At 28.3% G+C, this 17,749-nt stretch overlaps 2 protein-coding genes across 2 annotated transcripts; one reads left to right on the forward strand and one right to left on the reverse strand.

Moving 5' to 3' along the window:
- Nucleotides 1-224: 224 nt before the first annotated feature.
- On the forward strand, nucleotides 225-17,349 carry LOC112687306 (nuclear protein localization protein 4 homolog). Its single transcript, XM_025559941.1, has 11 exons — nucleotides 225-374; nucleotides 896-976; nucleotides 1,182-1,543; nucleotides 1,639-1,776; nucleotides 1,848-1,971; nucleotides 2,288-2,467; nucleotides 2,566-2,703; nucleotides 2,761-2,908; nucleotides 3,519-3,679; nucleotides 16,462-16,752; nucleotides 16,854-17,349. The coding sequence occupies exons 1-11, from the start codon at nucleotides 360-362 to the stop codon at nucleotides 17,109-17,111; spliced, it is 1,896 nt and encodes a 631-aa protein (XP_025415726.1). The 5' UTR covers nucleotides 225-359; the 3' UTR covers nucleotides 17,112-17,349.
- Nucleotides 6,691-10,424, reverse strand: LOC112687307. The gene is made up of 4 exons (XM_025559942.1): nucleotides 9,503-10,424; nucleotides 8,371-8,670; nucleotides 8,168-8,317; nucleotides 6,691-8,111 (listed from the first exon to the last, which is right to left on the reverse strand). Exons 2-4 carry the CDS (start codon nucleotides 8,668-8,670, stop codon nucleotides 6,933-6,935), a joined length of 1,629 nt encoding a protein of 542 aa, XP_025415727.1. The 5' UTR covers nucleotides 9,503-10,424; the 3' UTR covers nucleotides 6,691-6,932.
- Nucleotides 17,350-17,749: the final 400 nt, after the last annotated feature.

Here is a 17,749-nt window from a genome sequence, read left to right on the forward strand (position 1 = left end):
TTTTTTTAAAATCAATAAAAATTATGATTTCAAGGAAATATCATCATATATTCGGTTATTAACAAATTTAATGAATGGTTTTATTAAAATTTCAACATGATTCTAAAGAATTACATCAATAAAAACCACTCGGGAATTTATGTGACAAACAGTCGAATTGATATCATAGTTTTGAATTTCAAACACTGCACTGTACACGTAATCGTTGGTTGGTAGAATCGATTACATTCCTGATATCGAGAATTTTCTTTGAATTTTCTCTTGTTAGTTGTTTCTAAAATAATTTTCGTATATTGTTAGCTTTAAAGTTCTTTTACATAGTTGACATACAAGTGCTTAATAATAAATGCTGCAGAGATATGTCTGGACAAATTGTGAGTATTAAATATCATTGAAATATATTTAATGTATATTTTTTTTTGTTTTAAAATTATTCTTCTCTATTAAAAGTTGCTGTGTCATTGAGTATTTTTCTATTTAAATATTTTGTTTATAACTTTACCTGAGGTATTGTTTTTCATAAACAAATTTCTGTTTATCTAAAATTAATTTAGTTGATGATTTATTTATTTTGTATTATAATGGACTTAATTACCAACAATTTGTTTATTTATTTTTAAGTTAAAGTAAGATCTTTATGTAATTTTATGTTATTACAACATTAACATTTGTTACACAAAGTTCAATTTTTGTTTTTAAATAAAAATTTAGTTTCTCATATATAAACAGCATTTAATTTCCTACTGCATTTAAATATTACTCATTTTAATTCCATAAGAATTGAACAATAAATTTTATTATCTGATTTGAATATGGCTAAAATTGGTAGTGGATTCCATATCTTCATAACAATTTTAATGATTAATATTTATTTTGTTATTTCATTTTTTTCCAGGTAATACGCGTAGAATCTCCAGATGGAACCAAAAGAGTGCAAGTATCTCCTACAGAAACAAACTATGATTTATTTGAAAAGGTTTTTTAAATTATATTTAAATTATTATTTTTTGCATCCTTTTAAATGTACTCATTAAAAATGACTTAAAGGCCTTATGTTTATGTATATATATTTTTATATTAAAAAATGAATTGTCGGTTTTTATGTTTAGTTAAGATGATATATAACTTTTAAATTTATAATAATTATTGAAAAGAATTATATTGTAAAATTATTTTTGCAGGTTCATAATATGTTTTCTCTTACAAACTATGGTTTCACATTATTTGTTGATCGTGCTCGTAAAAATGAAATTAAATCATCTAGGAGTATATATTTAAGCAGTTTAAACCTGAAGCATGGAGATAAGATATACTTATGTCAATTAGATCCTGATAATATTTGGGCTATTCCTGGCTCTTCAAATGCAGATTTTGCTAATGGGAGTCGCTCATCATCAGTTGTATCTACACCAGGATCCAGTACATCATTACCATTAAATGAAAAGAAAAGCTCAGGATTAACCAGTCAAGTAGATGAAGATGAAGTAGATAAAATGTTGTGGAAACTTGATGGAAAAATTAAACGACTTAAAGACAAAAAATAGTAAATAATATTTCAAAATCTACTTATTTCTTATTCATTAAATATATTTTTATAGATGCTATTAATTTATATATATATATATATTTAAATTTTAGTTGCCGCCATGGAGATAATGGATGTTGTGTTCACTGTTCACCTTTAGAACCCTATGATGAAGAATATTTAAAAACACAAAATATGAAGCATTTATCATTTCATTCATATCTAAGAAAAATGACTGCTGGAATGGCAAAGTATGTAAATAATTTTACTATAGATACTATTCATGTACATATTAATTAATGTAATTAAATTTATATTACAGAGGGAAATTTTTACTGTTAGAAAACATAAGTTGCCGTATTAAAGAAGGTTGTTCTGGTCATTTGCCATGGCCTAAAGGTATATGTTCAAAATGTCAACCATCAGCCATAACACTAAATAGACAGGTAAATAAAATACTTATTGACATTATCAGTGGTTTATTTTTGGTGGAGGGAGCATCAGGGTCTTGAACTCCTCAAGAAAAAAAATTAAAAATTCATAAATGACTTGATACAAAAGTACAGAGAAAATAAACATTAATTAATATCATGTGGTTGTAAATAACTCTTCGTTTTTTATTTATTGTGATACTAGAATAATATAATTATTTATTGATACCTTATGTATATTTTTTAGAAAAATGTAAAACCCATACAAAAAATTAGAAAATATGCCACTGAATATTACAATTCATTGTATATATTTTTACTTGTTAAATAGACTTATAGGCATGTTGATAATGTTATGTTTGAAAACTCTGAATTGGTTGAACGTTTCTTGGACTATTGGAGAATTACAGGACACCAACGTATTGGATTTTTGTATGGGCGATATGAGATACATCCAGACATACCGCTTGGTATAAGAGCTGTAGTTGCAGCAATTTATGAACCTCCTCAAGTAATTAAGATAACTGTTTATAAATTCAATATTTTAGATATAAAATTTAACTTTTTTTACATTAAAATAATAGTTAACTGTTAATATTTATTTTTTAGGAAAGTTCAAGAGATCATGTTAAATTACTACCTGATGAAAAACAAGAATTAGTTAATGAAATGGCCAAATGCTTAGGGCTTACTTGTGTTGGTTGGATTTTTACTGATCTTCTAACTGAAGACATGCAAAATGGAACTGTAAGGGTATTAATACTATAATTTTATATAGTTACTTACCTTTTATTTCACATTTAGGTAAAATATGTTAGAAATATAAAAAGTCATTTTCTATCAGCTCAAGAATGTATAATGGCTGGATACTTTCAAAACCTACATCCAAATCCATGCCGTTATGCATCAAATGGATATTTTGGCTCAAAATTTATTACTGTCTGTGTTACGGGTATGAAATTAAATTGATGAGTGTTAATTAGTGTTCTCGCCATTACCAATTTTAAAGTATATTTTTTCTTAACTTTTAAATGTTCAATTTCTTGAATTAAAATTTTTTTTTTATATAAAATAACTATACAGAATATTATAATCTATAATAATTGTTTTACCTGAATTACATTAATTAAGTTCTTCATTAAGTTCTTAAATATATTATTTTTATTTTTCCTATTTATTTAATATAAACTTTATTCCAGGATTTGATAAATATGATCTATTAGTATATGTTGTAATGTAGGTATCATTTTTATGTAACTCATGTTAGAATAGTTGATTAGAGGTTATAGAGGTTTCTATTGTGACTGGGGTCCCACTCTATAAGGTGAAACTACTGATGGCAATATTCAACTTGTTGATATTTAAGTAGAACCTCCTTATACTTCTTGGTTATGTCATTAATCCTCCCATTTTCATATGCTTGCTGAAAGAAAAAAAATTAGAATTACTCAGTAGCATACTTCTTGTCTTGTATATTTATTAGTTTTTAGTTAATTTAAACTATAACATGCAATGAGCATTTATTTGTTTATATTTATTACTACCATGGTTTGTATTTATAGGAGATGAAAAAAGTCAAGTACACATGGAAGGATATAGTGTGTCCAATCAATGTATGGCATTAGTTAAAGATAATTGTTTGGTACCAACTAAAGATGTACCTGAGTTGGGTTTTGTACGAGAATCTTCTGATAAACAGTATGTGCCTGATGTATATTATAAGGTAAGTGAAAAAGTATATATATTATTTAATTGTTATAGTATGATGTAAAAATTTATATAATTCCATTAAGTTAGAATTAAATATCAAATCCTATGATTTTCTTATTATAAACTTTATTAAGAGTATGACAAAACATCATATTTTTATAATCTATTTTAAATGTACAATTATTTAAAATACTTTTTCTGAAAATAAGTTAGGTTATTAAAAATTAGTTAATTTGCATAATTTCAAGTTATCAAAGCACTGTCGTCTTAGTATAAAATGTATTTAATTATAAATATATACAAATATCTTATTTCAAGACTTGTATTTCGATGTTATCATCAGCTATCTTTAAAGATCTGTATATATTAATATATTACTATATATTTTTATTATTATCAGCCAACGACTATTATATGAGAAATGTTAAAGATAATTATTTAAATATATTCCTTTTTTATTATTAATCTGTGGTAATTTAGGCCATTGTATGTTATTTAGTATGATAGTTTTGTATTTTGTTTATGTAGTACATATTGGGTCTTGAAAGTTTCTTCTTTGTAGTTAGTTTTCTTGTTCAGAAAACATAATCGCTAGTGGCCATGTAAGTCAAACACCTACTCGGTCATTGTTCCATTTCAGTGGTTTTTTTATTATAATTTTATATGGTTAAAAAATCTATACATTTTTTATTATGAATTCAATGTTATTATTTGTAAAGAACAAATTTACCTTTTTACACAAAATCATACTTTTTCATTTATAATATACATCAACAAAAACAAGGCGATGCATGTACAGTAGGGTCTTGATAATCCGAAGACAGACTAATCCAAAAGATGCGGTAATCTGAACTATCGCATCGCTATTATTAATATATATGTATATGTATCATATTATTTCATGGTAATAAAATTTGTCGATTATGTTTGTATGGCTATAGGTGAGTTGTTGCCCGGAATATCATTAATGATGTCCGGAGATCAGTGAATTACGACTTAGTAATATTTTAGCATTAGGTTAGTTGCCGCCCAAAAGACTTTTTCATCTAATCTAATTTTATTAATATTATTATTATCAATATTGTTATTAACAAACTAAATTTGTTGTTTTACTATAGCCATCCTAACATCTATAATTATATTGATGTGTTACTAGAAGTTTAATCTGAGACATATTTAAAATGTAAAAGCAATGGAATAAAAAAAAAAATATGTGAAAAAGAAATATGAAACAGATAACAAAGCTAGCCCAAAAATAAATAGAGCTGTTTGATTTCGTTAAATCATTAAGTTTTAAGTTTTTCCCCAATCAATAACTCAAAAAATGTGTTTTACCTATTCATCAGTAAAAAAAATAATAATACATTTTTGTGAGATGACTTAGCCAACCTCCTCATGGTGTCTTCTGGGTAATACTGTTTGTTAGGCTGATATGAAGTGATAAATAAAGCCGCAATTTGTACTTCTGTCTTATAAACTCGCGTCGCAACTCGTATGTCTATTTCATAAACACGGCAACCTGCCAATACTGTTTTAGGCTTCCCATGCATACATCCTTTATATATGATAGTCGATTATGTTTGTATAAAGACCGTTAAAGACCGTTGGTAATCCAGATGACCCCTTTCCCTAATCTCATTTGGATTATCAAAACTACTATATTTATTATGTTCACTTTTTGACGTATGATTAACACAAAGAATTTAATGAAAACTGTATTATGAGAATTCTTTATACCACAACCAATAGTATTTCATATATATCATAAAATAAGCATAATAGTTGGATTTTTGTTTTTATTGTAAATGTAAATTATTTCAATTGCCTATTAGTTTCTTATGTTTTTACTAAAAACAAAAATTGATATGTTATGAAGACTGGTCATTAGTTTTATTATATAATTTTTGATTTTTAACAAAAACATTAAAATTTTTAGATATTTCTTATACTATTAGGTTATATTAAGTGTAAAAATTTTGTTTTAGTAAATAAATTGTTTAAATGTTTAAAATTTCAATACTCATCGTACGAAAAATATTTTCTAAAAAATAATTGAAATAAAAAAATACTTTACTTTGGAACCCATTTAACATAAATTGTTTAAATTAGTCTTGAAATACTTTTTTTAATTATAATATTAGTTACATCTGGTAATGGAAATTATATATAAAATGAGTAAAATAAGTCCCACCGAAAATATATTTTTATTTATGAAAAACAAAATATTGATAAACAAAAAAAATATATATATATAAATCCTATTTAATTTATAGAAAATTTAAGCTTTCTATTTCTCAACTAAAATAAAAATACTATTCTTAAACATGTTTTTGGTATATATATATATATTACCAGGGGCAGATTGGCCTATCGGGAAATCGGGAATCTTCCCGATGAGCTTGTCCTTATTTGGGCTGCTCTATATTATTATATAATCACAAAAAAAAAAATTTATTTTGTAGAATAAATAAAAATTATTAAAAAAATAAATACATAATTAAAGGTGCATTAAGATCAAATTTCAAGTTCAAGTTGGAACTGATTAATCATGTGACTTACCCAAAACTATTATAGCTATAATTATAGTAAAGTTATTGTAGATTTTAGTAATTTAGGAACTAAACAAATTTTGAAATTGATGCAAAATAAAGCATTTTTTTGAGAAGGGGAAGGGTAAAATAGTATAATTTGCTGTTCATGGGCTGAAAATAATTGCCAATCCGCCCCTGTATATTACTAAATACAATTATAAGCATTTGTAAATTTTCAGACCATATGGTGGTGATTTATTTCTTTTTTCTTTAACTTCAACAATATTGATATTTGACCAATTAGACTGAATCTATTACAATAAAAATGTTGTAACATTATATATTATTTATGCTGTACAAATAAAGATGAGTAAATTAATTCAATGTTGATACCTCAACACTACATTATTTTTTAACTCATAATTCATGTATATTTTTAAGAATATAAGTTGAATGAAGATATGGAGGTAAACATTTAATAAAATAACATAAATATTTTACTGTGCTTGACTTAATTTTAGAATGCCATTATATTATTTTATAATTTCCATACACAGGTACATTATAACAGTTATTATTTTAAACTAATATATATGAATAATATACTTTTCAAAGGGAATTTCAAAATAAAATTTATCGAAATGACCAATAATGAATTACAAAAACATTCACTCATTACTATAAACTACTCGTTTGATTATATAGTATAAATATACATTAAAAACCAGTAGGGGTTTACACTTTACCACAACTAGATATGACAAATGTTTTGGACGGTTTGCCAGTTTGATCTCCAAACGAGGCCATTTTTTCTACGAGATCAATGCCATCAACCACATGTCCAAAAATTGCAGTGAAACCACGCATCTCTTGCAGTATTATACGAAACTGTGATCCAACCATACCCATATTATCATGTCTTTTTTGAGTGCGGCGCATTCCAACTGCTCCTCGAACTGCAGGAAACTTGGTGTCATCTGGCATGAAGTAACTTTCTTCATATATAGATTTGCCACCTCGACCATTATTTAATTCAAAATCACCTGTTATCACAGACTCCCCTTCCCAACATTGAAATATTGAACAGCCTTTATATGAACAACCATTTGCATCACCATTAGTCAATACTTCAAAATTCTTTGACATTTTCGGTGCAACATCAGGTCTGGTTTCAATGACTAATCGACCAAATGATGTCCCATTTACTTCAATATTAAAGTAAAACATTGGAAAAGTATGAACACTGCGTACTGAAGGTACATTATTTAAAATAGTCTGCGGTGGACTGTTTTGTGATGTTATTAGTACAGGTTCATTGGATGATATTGAAGAAAGAGAATTTGTATATTGAGTGGTAGACGAGTTACCTGGAGAGTTTTTGACAAATTCCTGGCCATTTACAAGTTGTGTTACATGTTTAGGTAGTACATATTGTGTAAATAATTGTGCTGTACAATAGTTTGCCAAGAAAAAAATATGAGTGTTTGGATTTGCCAAGTCTGAAGATTTATATGATTCTAAAGCCATTGATTGTAATGAAGATAATGATTGTTTAATCATACCAAAATCTAACAAGTTAGTAGAAGATATAATATCCTCAAATTGACCGTGGGCAAATTGCTCAGAATATTTATTTTGTACTTTCTGCTTTACTTGTTCTAATCGATTTAAGTATAATTGTAAATCATATAAATCATCTGTACGCAAATTTGATGGTTTGATACTATTAAGAGCTTCATTAGTCTGCAGTAAATCATTTGTATTTTGAGTCCAACCACTATTTAACTCTAATTCAATTTGGGTTTTTAATGTATTACAAGCATCTAAAACTCTTAACAAAAATTGTCGCTTATGTCCAAATAGATTTTGAATTTCACTCATCAGTTTAGCAATAGCAATAGTTTCAACTTGGACCTAAAATAAAAATATAATCAATTAAGTGTAATAGAATTATAATTTTGATTACTTACTTCACCAATTAAATGATCACGTGCATCATTATTTGATTTTATAGAGTGTCCTACATGATCGGATTGAGATCCGCATGCTCGACATATTAGTTGCTGGCAATTATAACACCAAAATGAAAATGGCATTCCATGTGTATGACAATTTTCACCCTAATTAAAGAAAACTTTAATGACATGATATTTTCTTTAACCAGAAGACTAACCTTTCGTTCTTTATCAACAGAATTATTAACTTTAACATTAGCCAGGTGTCTGATTAGACTGAGAATAGAATTTTGTGTTCGTAAAGTTTCTGGAGATTGCTCATCCAATTCAGTACGTTTCCAACAATTTATGCAATATACTTCTAAACCTTTGAGCATAGTAGTCTTAACACAACGCAAGCAGAAACAATGTTTGCAACTGAGTTCTTTTGGCACAAATTCTGTGTCATTGAATTTCTGCTTACAACAGCCACAAATTATAAGTTCTTCAAACTCAAAATCTTTTTTAGTGTCCATCATCTATAAACCGTATTTAATAATAATATAATTACTTTTGTATCAGAATATTGAAAACTATCCCATACAATTTAATTTAATAAGTATCCTTGATTATTTTATTTCATATTTAAAGTAAAAATTCAGTTATGACGATTTCCAGTGTACCGAATACACTTGACTGTTATAATAAACTATTTTTAATGAGTATATAAATTTTAAAAAATCTCAATATTAGTATTAGATTTATACTTCCATTATGATTTTACACAAAACTCAATTTCATAAATAATTTTACTGAAAACTTGATGAAATAAAAATAATTCATAGCTAAAATAATGTTTATAATTAAAACTAATATATTTATATTTGATATGATATAATTATCTTAAATATTCATGTATGTATATATTTAAAATTGTTAAACCAAAAATAAAAAATGATATACTTATTTATACCTAACGGTTTAGAATTTATATTACAATGGTAACATTTTTGAAGCTCTTAATAAAATAATATATCTAAGTTATCAATAATCATGAAGTATATAACATAATATCATAGTATTATGCACAACACATGCATTATATTAGTTCTGTACTCAAAGTAGCGAAGGTCAAGGGTGGTCGATAATAACATAAAACTCGATTTATAATAACTGTAGTGTTTAAGTGCGTTTTATTTGTGTTCTACATAAATAATTGATGATTTGTGTGGACTAGAAAAACTTGATTATATTTCTATGATAAGATGATGATGATGATGATAATAATAATAATAATAAAGTGTAAGAATTAAATATTAATTTAGGTAATTAGGTTGTACATATGGTGTGTGCAGAGACACATTAACTTACACTTTGGTGAAATGTAAACAAAACCAGGCGGTCGAACGATTAGCGCAGTGTTACATATATATGTATGTACGATAGTATGTTTAATAATAATAATAGTAATAAACGCGCGTGAGTTGATAAGTACAGTCCCGTGTAGCGAGCGCGTAAAAAATCAAAACATAATGCACTTATCAATGGCGATGAATACGGTGGCGGGTTAACGCGATGACCGGTGGTGCACTTTATTTTTATATTTTAATATGTTTTTAAAATGTTAATTACGACGATACGGTTCGGTAGTACCTTGTGGTTTTTAGAAAAAAAATAATTCGATTACTAATAATAATAATAATTATAATAATAATATAATTTTTCGATGACGGAAGTTACGACAACGTCGACGATGACGGTAGTGAGACGGACGTTGAAGGCAATCGGCGACAACGTCAAAACGATAATTACAATTAGTTAATAGTTTACGCGGTGTATATCATAATATTGTTATATACGCCAATAATTATTATCAATCGTGTAATAACTATTGCACTAGAGACGTGTATGAATTATATTATTATTTGGCACGGCGACGGCGGTGCTGTTTCGGTAGCACTAAAATCGGGGCGGCGGTGACGGCGTCGTTCGCTCGTCATCATCACGTTTCCGCTATGCACAAACGCGTCGCGCACGAATAAATCGACACTGTCAGCGGCGTTTGGAAAACAACAACAATAATAACAACAATAACTGCTGCTGCTGCTACGGCGGTATCGACGACAGCGGCCGCCGTGTTGCATGGCGATCGCTTCGGACGGTGCGTAAGTAACTGACTGGTGCCGCGGCGGCCGTGGTTCAGATCGGGCCCGGTGTTGTGTGTGTGTGAGTGTGTCTCGATCCCTCTCTGCGCGCGCGGGTTTTTCGGAAGTACGCACTACGCAGTACTCTCGCGGCTGCTCCGGGTTTCGGGTTTTTTTTTTTTTTTTCACTCTCCACGCCGCCGTGTTGTTGTTTTTCACCGCCCCGTGTCTTCTTTCCGCCACGCCGTGCCGGCAGTGCATGACGTACGCACGGTCTACCGTAACACTATTTACATTAATACCTACGCCCCGTCGCCGCTGTCCAGCGAAAAAAAATGTGAAAAAAGTTAAATCTTAGTCATCCCTCTGCCCACAGTTCCGAAATATGCGTTTCCAAGACTCCCATATCACATGGAATATATGTATAACGTATCGTTATTACGTGACATGACGTGACGCCGGTGGAATCGTGATTAATTGTGCTCGTGTGGTGGTATATTGTATTAACGCGACGGTTAATTACTAGTATTGTTGTTGTTTGTTATTGTTATTATAACAAAATATTCCGGCCGAAGTGATTTCACACGTCGGGCGTGACTGCGGACTACGCGATACGATTTTTTTTTATATACGAATTGGACAATTTTTTGTTTACCGCGTGTTGAATTACACGTTATACGTGCGTCGATCAACTCGTATCTGTATTGCGCGTATTATGCTCTGCGCAATGGCGCGTACGAACGGCCGCATGCACTTGTCTGCTTAGGATAGCGCAGAGATAAAATGATCGTTAAAGTAACATAAATAAGTGACGTGTGTCTTGGGTAGTGTAGAGTTTTTCAAATTTAAGGTGTGTCCCAGAGATTCCGTTGGAAATCTATATGATATATTCATATAAATATAAGTATCATAATTATTTACGCATACTTGAGACAAGTGAGAAAATGCAATTTGTTATTTGAAGAGTAGGCGTGGAATTGTAGTATTCGCCAAGAACACATAGTTTAACATCAAATATTTATTTATTTTAGAATACTCTTTATATTATCGTAATCAATGGCATAACGTACAACAATATGTTTTTAAAAATATTATTTCGTTCTATTTTCTTCTTCGAAGTCTTTCGATAAAAGAAAACTAGAAGGATTCTACAAATACAATTGTATTTACTATTCTAAACGAGTTCTTATTAAAAAAATATAAATTCTTATGCTTACAACGGTGATATAAGTTTTTTGTTGATTACATTAAATTAATTTGATTTGATATTTTAATTTTCATTCTTCCTGTTTATCATATTATTCGTATTTATCTAACCAAATCTATACTAATTAGGATTTTAAATTTCAATTTAATTATGTAATTAATTATTACATCTAACATTGTTAAAATATATTACTATTAGATATATCAATTAGAAAATGTTTAAGTATTAATAAAATATATGAATGGCCTAAATGGCCATTAAAGCAAAAAAAAAAAAATAATAAAAAACTATAATTTGATTATTTAACTTTACAAATTTGTTATGAAAAAAAATAAAATAAATATCATTGTTATTACTTTTCCATTAATAATTTATCGAATTATCGGCTGAACACGAATTGCATCCCAGGTTGTCTAGATGACTACACGATAAATTAGAAAATGGCCAGTTAACTCATCACAATTTCATTAAAAAAGTATCGTTCAAGTGTTCACTGATTTTATAATTTTTTAAATTTAATCTTTTGATTTTTTTAATATAATTTAATTTACATACTTCTAATTTCATAACAACGACCAAAAAACAATATTTTTATTCTACTGTTAGTAATCATTTGTTATTGATAGTCCCAAGTCTATATCGATGGGACGCAATTCATGTGCACCGGAATTATTAAAAATAACAATGTTAACAGTGTCTGTTGGCGACACCTATCATTTTTTCCTTCAATTGATTACAAAAAAATTAGGTATACAACGAATCAAATGTGGTACAAAAAAAAAGACGAAGGCCACCGTATCATTCCGTACTAAATTTAGAATAATATGTTTTCAAATTCAAAAAGAATAATTAATTTTGTTATTCGTGAGGTTTTATTGTCAATAAAGTATTTCCTAAAAATAAATTATTTTCAAGAATAATGTAATGACGTATTTTAAAACTATTGTTCTAGTTTGAATTATAATTCATAATGTATTTTAATTTTTTATTACCTTGTAACTTACTACGTAAGTTTCATTTATTTTCAAACACGAATGTTGGATGCTTATAATAATTTTTAAAATTAATGAAACCAAATATCTCAAAACAATAATAAAATTTATTAGAATGAAATGCTTTTGAGTTGCATATGCTAAATACTATATTATATGATAGAAATATTGCAATAATAAATACCTATAATTGATAGACTTATTGTACGTATATTTATATCTATTCGAAAACTGGTTTTTTATTTTCTAACCGTGTTCCTACGTTTTGAACAGTTGACGGCTCACGGTCATTCGACTAGACAACTAACAAAAATTACACCCTATTTACACATTTGGAGTACTAACGTACAACGAAAAACAAGCCTCCAATAGCACCTGGCATATGTATTACGCATGTCAAGTACAATATGTTCTTTGTAATAATATTATTGTTATTATTATTATCATCATTATTATTCGACATAAAAAACGGCTTTGTCGAGCACGTGAAATCGTATCGTATGCATTGTCGTCGTCGTCGTAACGAGCAGAAAACGTTACCGGCGGAAACTCGTTCGCGTACGGTATTTCGTGTCTCGTTGTTATGGCTGCATCGACGCGGCGGCTGCAATTCACGGTCAAATGTGTACCACCACCCGGCACAACAAATGCTGCCCGCTCGCGGCGGTGCAGCAGCCGCCGCCACCGCCACCACCACCATCGCCATCTTAATAGGATCGACCCCTAGCCTCGCTGCTAACGCCGCCGCCGCCAATGGATTGCACACACGCACCGCACCACCTCACTCACGTATATAATATGTATGTAAGCTCGACGGAGCTCTTGCCCGACGGAAGTTTTCTCCCACGCTTCCCGAGCGGAGCGCCGCCGTATTCAGTGCGACACAACCTGACCCGCGTTTGGGCTGGTTCAGTACTGTCATTTTATTATTATTATTATTATTTTTATTACTGCTCGGGGGGGTTTGGGTCCCTCGGCGGCCGCCGCCATAGCCATTGACCTTGACGAGTGACGTCACCCCCGGAACGTCGTATGTTTGTTTTTGTTTCCCCCTCACGTGTGTATCTTACCGCTATCGGATTTTCTGGTCAAAACATTGAACGTCACTTATATTTACATAAGTTGTATTATGTGATTTTGACGGACAATACTGTTGGTCGACTTTAGCCACTTGCCACTGCAACGCCTTCGTAGATGTTAAGAAACCGGAGAGCGTGGCTGAAAGTATTGTTGTTGTAGTGATGTGGTGGCGATGGTAGAAGTCAAGTATCGGTCTTTCATTCTTCTTGTACAGTCATGTTTCATTACTTATATGATGGTGTACCATATGGTGTATGATGTTGAGCGTGTGATCTAATGGTTACCGCAGATTACAGAAGTGTTGTAGCAAAATAATATAATTTTATTGTATTAATGATTTAACAATACTATAATCAATGAGTAATTGTAATGCTTAATACGGTTTATCGATTGCCTCCACGTTGTAGAAAGCAATTATAACTCGTAATTGACATTTCCGCACGCCCGATATCATATATTTCCGAAATTGTGTTAATTTATTTCTATTTTTCATGATTTGGAATAATTTAGTAAATAACTTTTATTCGCTTCATTCACTTTTAGAGGGGGTATCCACACAGTACCAACTTGTCTAGTGCTAAAAAATGTACCGTTCGTTTTTCAGAATCTTATATTTATCCTTGCTGACTTCCTGATCGTTTTTTAGTGGCAAGTGCTTTCATATTTACTATATATTATTACTTTGTCTACAGCATCAACGTTTAAACTTCAAAATATAGAAAATGTTATCTACGAATTTATTGATGGCAATAAAAATCAATAAAAACTAAATAAATATTGGTTCGTACTACAAATAGCCACATTATTGGATTATAATTTTACATGTTATTATTAGACATGGTGTATTATTATTGCTTCATTGTTGGGGTTTTTGGTAATTCATTACGGACATGAGGATAATTCAAAATTAATCTTTCACCGGATATATCCAAGAATGTTATTTATTTATTTAACTACATATTATCATTCTCTTAAAATATAAATTAATCTTTTTTTGGACTACGACTATTTTTAAATAAGTTTCTTTCGGATACCATTGATGTTGGAGCACTATGTCTGTTTCTGTATTACTGTAATGAATATATTTTCCATTCAAAAGGACCATTAAAATAAAATATATTCTTTAACATCATTTACCTAGATGGAAATTTTATAAGTTCATAATTTATTGTAATATTAATCGAGGATTTGTCGTGCTCTACGTGTACATTATTTTAAATATTTTTATTAAACTAAGATTACTTGCGAGGTACTTAAGTGGGTTTTCTTCAATATGAATTAATATGAATTATGAAAGTATCAAAAATTATGTTGGTGATAGTAATTACTAATTTCAATATAATATTCATAGATAGTATTTTTTTACTCTAAAATAATATAATTCTAATGCATTTTAAAAATGCAGGATTCTTGAAAATTATTATTTATGTTGATCTTCACATTCATTGAAGAGTTGAATTACAAAATTTACTGAGTTATTTTTTTTTGAAGCAATTATACCTTTATTATTTAGCTATTTAACATGTTTTTTTTTATAAGTAAAACTATATTAATTAATAACTATTAAAAAAAAAAAAATGATTTTACACGCCGTACCATTATAAATGTATAATATTATTTTGTATGTAAAGGGGGACATACAATATCGTATTTAGATGAATTAATTATTTTATGAAAAATTTAGTAAATTTACATGCGGAATGGTACGGAAAATCTAAATGTTTCTCTAACCTTGAATAATTATTTACATTTTATATTAATATAATCAATATAACATAAAAACTTTGGTTATAGTAATTCATCACTTCATATAACTTAAAAACCTAATCGATGTTCTCTATCGTTTATAAAAACTATTAGTATTCAACATGTTATAATAACATTTTTTCATATCAAAAATTTTATATAATTTCAAAGCAAGGGCGTATTTTAATTGAGACTATGAGGGGGGGGACGAAACTAATTTTTCTTCAATACAAACTTAAAAATAATTTACAGTTCATTACCTACAGCTCATGTTCCTGTAATAATGATAACATATTATAATGTTAGACTAGCAATTTATATTCTTAATGATTTATACATTAAATTTTTTAAATAAATCAATATATTATATTAAAAAAAAAAATAGTCATGGGGGCGAATGCTCCGTTCGCCCCCTTCAAATACGCCCTTGTTTAAGAGTACATATTCAATGTTTAATTAAATGATCAAATTTATCATTTAATGTATCTTTACAATAAATAAAAAGTTTTGTTATAAAAATGAAAATGCGTGTATTCATTCCTGTAATCAATAATTAAATATTTTGTAACTCAAAATACATATGGCCCACGACAACTCGCTTCATATGGCCTATTCGTATTATAAGGTTGAACATCCTTTTGTTATATATTAATACATTCTCAAATTTATACTGAATTATATGTTTATTAATATTTTTTTTCTGTAAGAAATATTTGTCCTTTTTTTTTGTTATTTATTCAGTTTTTTTAGTTTATATGATTTTTAAGGATTCAAAATTATATCTATAATTTCTATAATGATGCATGTTTCAAAGTGTATAGGTTATTTCCAGAGAGCAAAAGAAATCCCTAACTTTTCGTTGTGTAAAAATATATTTAATTTTATTTTTAAAATATAATTGTAAATTTTGTATAATGGATTTGATATTGATTATTCTAATGTTATAATAATAATAGAGTGTTTTAATATAAGACAACTTATGGATTATCATCTTAATAGGTTCGTAGGTACTACATTTTGACTGAGTTCAAAATGAGTTGATTATTTTGAAAATTTTCTTTTAAATAATAATAAAAATTGTAATTCACTTTTATACGTAAAAATGTATGTTAATTATGTAAATAATTTCATTATAATTTTTTCCTTTGTGTTGTTTATTAGGAAAAAGACAACTATGGCAACGAAGTTTCTAAATTAGCCCGTCCACTACCTGTGGAATACTTGTTACTAGATGTACCGGCTTCCACACCTTTAACTCCATTGAACACGTTCACATCAATCCCAGGGATTACAAAATTTCCTGTTGGTAACAGATTAATTGATGGACATATTCAAGATTTTGATTCATTGTCCAGATATCTTAGACAGTTTACTCCTTCACAATTTCGTGAATCCATTGCTGATTTCCATGTACTGTTATATATTGCTACAATGGAAATGCTTCCAATGAAAGTAATTATAGTTTAATATTTATATTAATAAATATTATAGTTTAATAATTATATTAATATAAATATTAATGTTTTAATATATTTTAATTAAAATATTTTTAGGATTCAATGGGTCCTCTTTTAGAAGCACTAAGAATTAATGATACACAAGCATTGATCGAATGGTCTAGATCAGATGTATGGGCCACGTTGGAGCAACTTATCAGCAATTCTTCTGATTCTGCTGTATCAGGTCATGTAGGAAATGGTTTTGCATCTGCTCATGCAGAATCATGGACATGTATTCATTGCACTTTCCTGAATAATTCTGATCGACAGTCATGTGATATATGCAGACTACCGAGGGATATTATAAACTAAGTGCGTTTCATTAAGCATGTATTTCCTTCACAGTGAAGATTATTAAATACATATTATATATATATATATATTTTATATATATATTTTTTGTATGCATTGTTTATTATTGAAAAAAGAACTAAATAACACAGATAATATTGTGTAATGAACTTTTATTTTGTTTTTAGATCATATAAATGTATGTACATAAAAATATTTTTAAAAAAGGTGAATTATCCCAAAACAAACGAGATTTCCAATTTTAATTAAGTTTTATAATTTCACTAGAAATTTATAGTAATTTTTATCTATATTGTACTGGTATTTTATTTTAATGATTTTTCATAATATTAAAACTGAAAAACAATAAAGTTTATACCAAAGGTTTAATAAGACTTAATTATTTAATATTTGTAAATTACACTATTATATAAAATATGGTTCCAAATTTTTATTTAGTCAATCCATATTGTTGAAGTGGAGATTACTCTAGTTGTTTATTTCAAAAAGTATTTTTACAAACATGAGAGTATAATATCATAAACAATAATCAGGTGTAATGTATTAAATCATTTTTTTGTTTTACAACTATATAACTTAAATATCTTTTTAAGTATGAAATACTTATTCAAAACCTAATCGTTAAAATAAGTATTTCA

Source organism: Sipha flava, unplaced genomic scaffold (genome assembly GCF_003268045.1).
Source record: "Sipha flava isolate LNK unplaced genomic scaffold, YSA_version1 339_pilon_pilon, whole genome shotgun sequence".
NCBI lineage: Eukaryota > Metazoa > Arthropoda > Insecta > Hemiptera > Aphididae > Sipha > Sipha flava.

Excerpts from the sequence above, each read along its gene's own strand:
- LOC112687307 (XM_025559942.1), bottom strand. The coding sequence starts at position 8,670 with ATGATGGACACTAAAAAAGATTTTGAGTTTGAAGAACTTATAATTTGT. Across the intron at positions 8,318-8,370 it reads CTGTTGATAAAGAACGAAAG|GGTGAAAATTGTCATACACA; the intron begins GTTAGTCTTCTG and ends TTCTTTAATTAG. Across the intron at positions 8,112-8,167 it reads GTGATCATTTAATTGGTGAA|GTCCAAGTTGAAACTATTGC; the intron begins GTAAGTAATCAA and ends TTTTTATTTTAG.
- LOC112687306 (XM_025559941.1), top strand. Across the intron at positions 1,777-1,847 it reads ATGACTGCTGGAATGGCAAA|AGGGAAATTTTTACTGTTAG; the intron begins GTATGTAAATAA and ends TTTATATTACAG. Across the intron at positions 1,972-2,287 it reads CCATAACACTAAATAGACAG|ACTTATAGGCATGTTGATAA; the intron begins GTAAATAAAATA and ends CTTGTTAAATAG.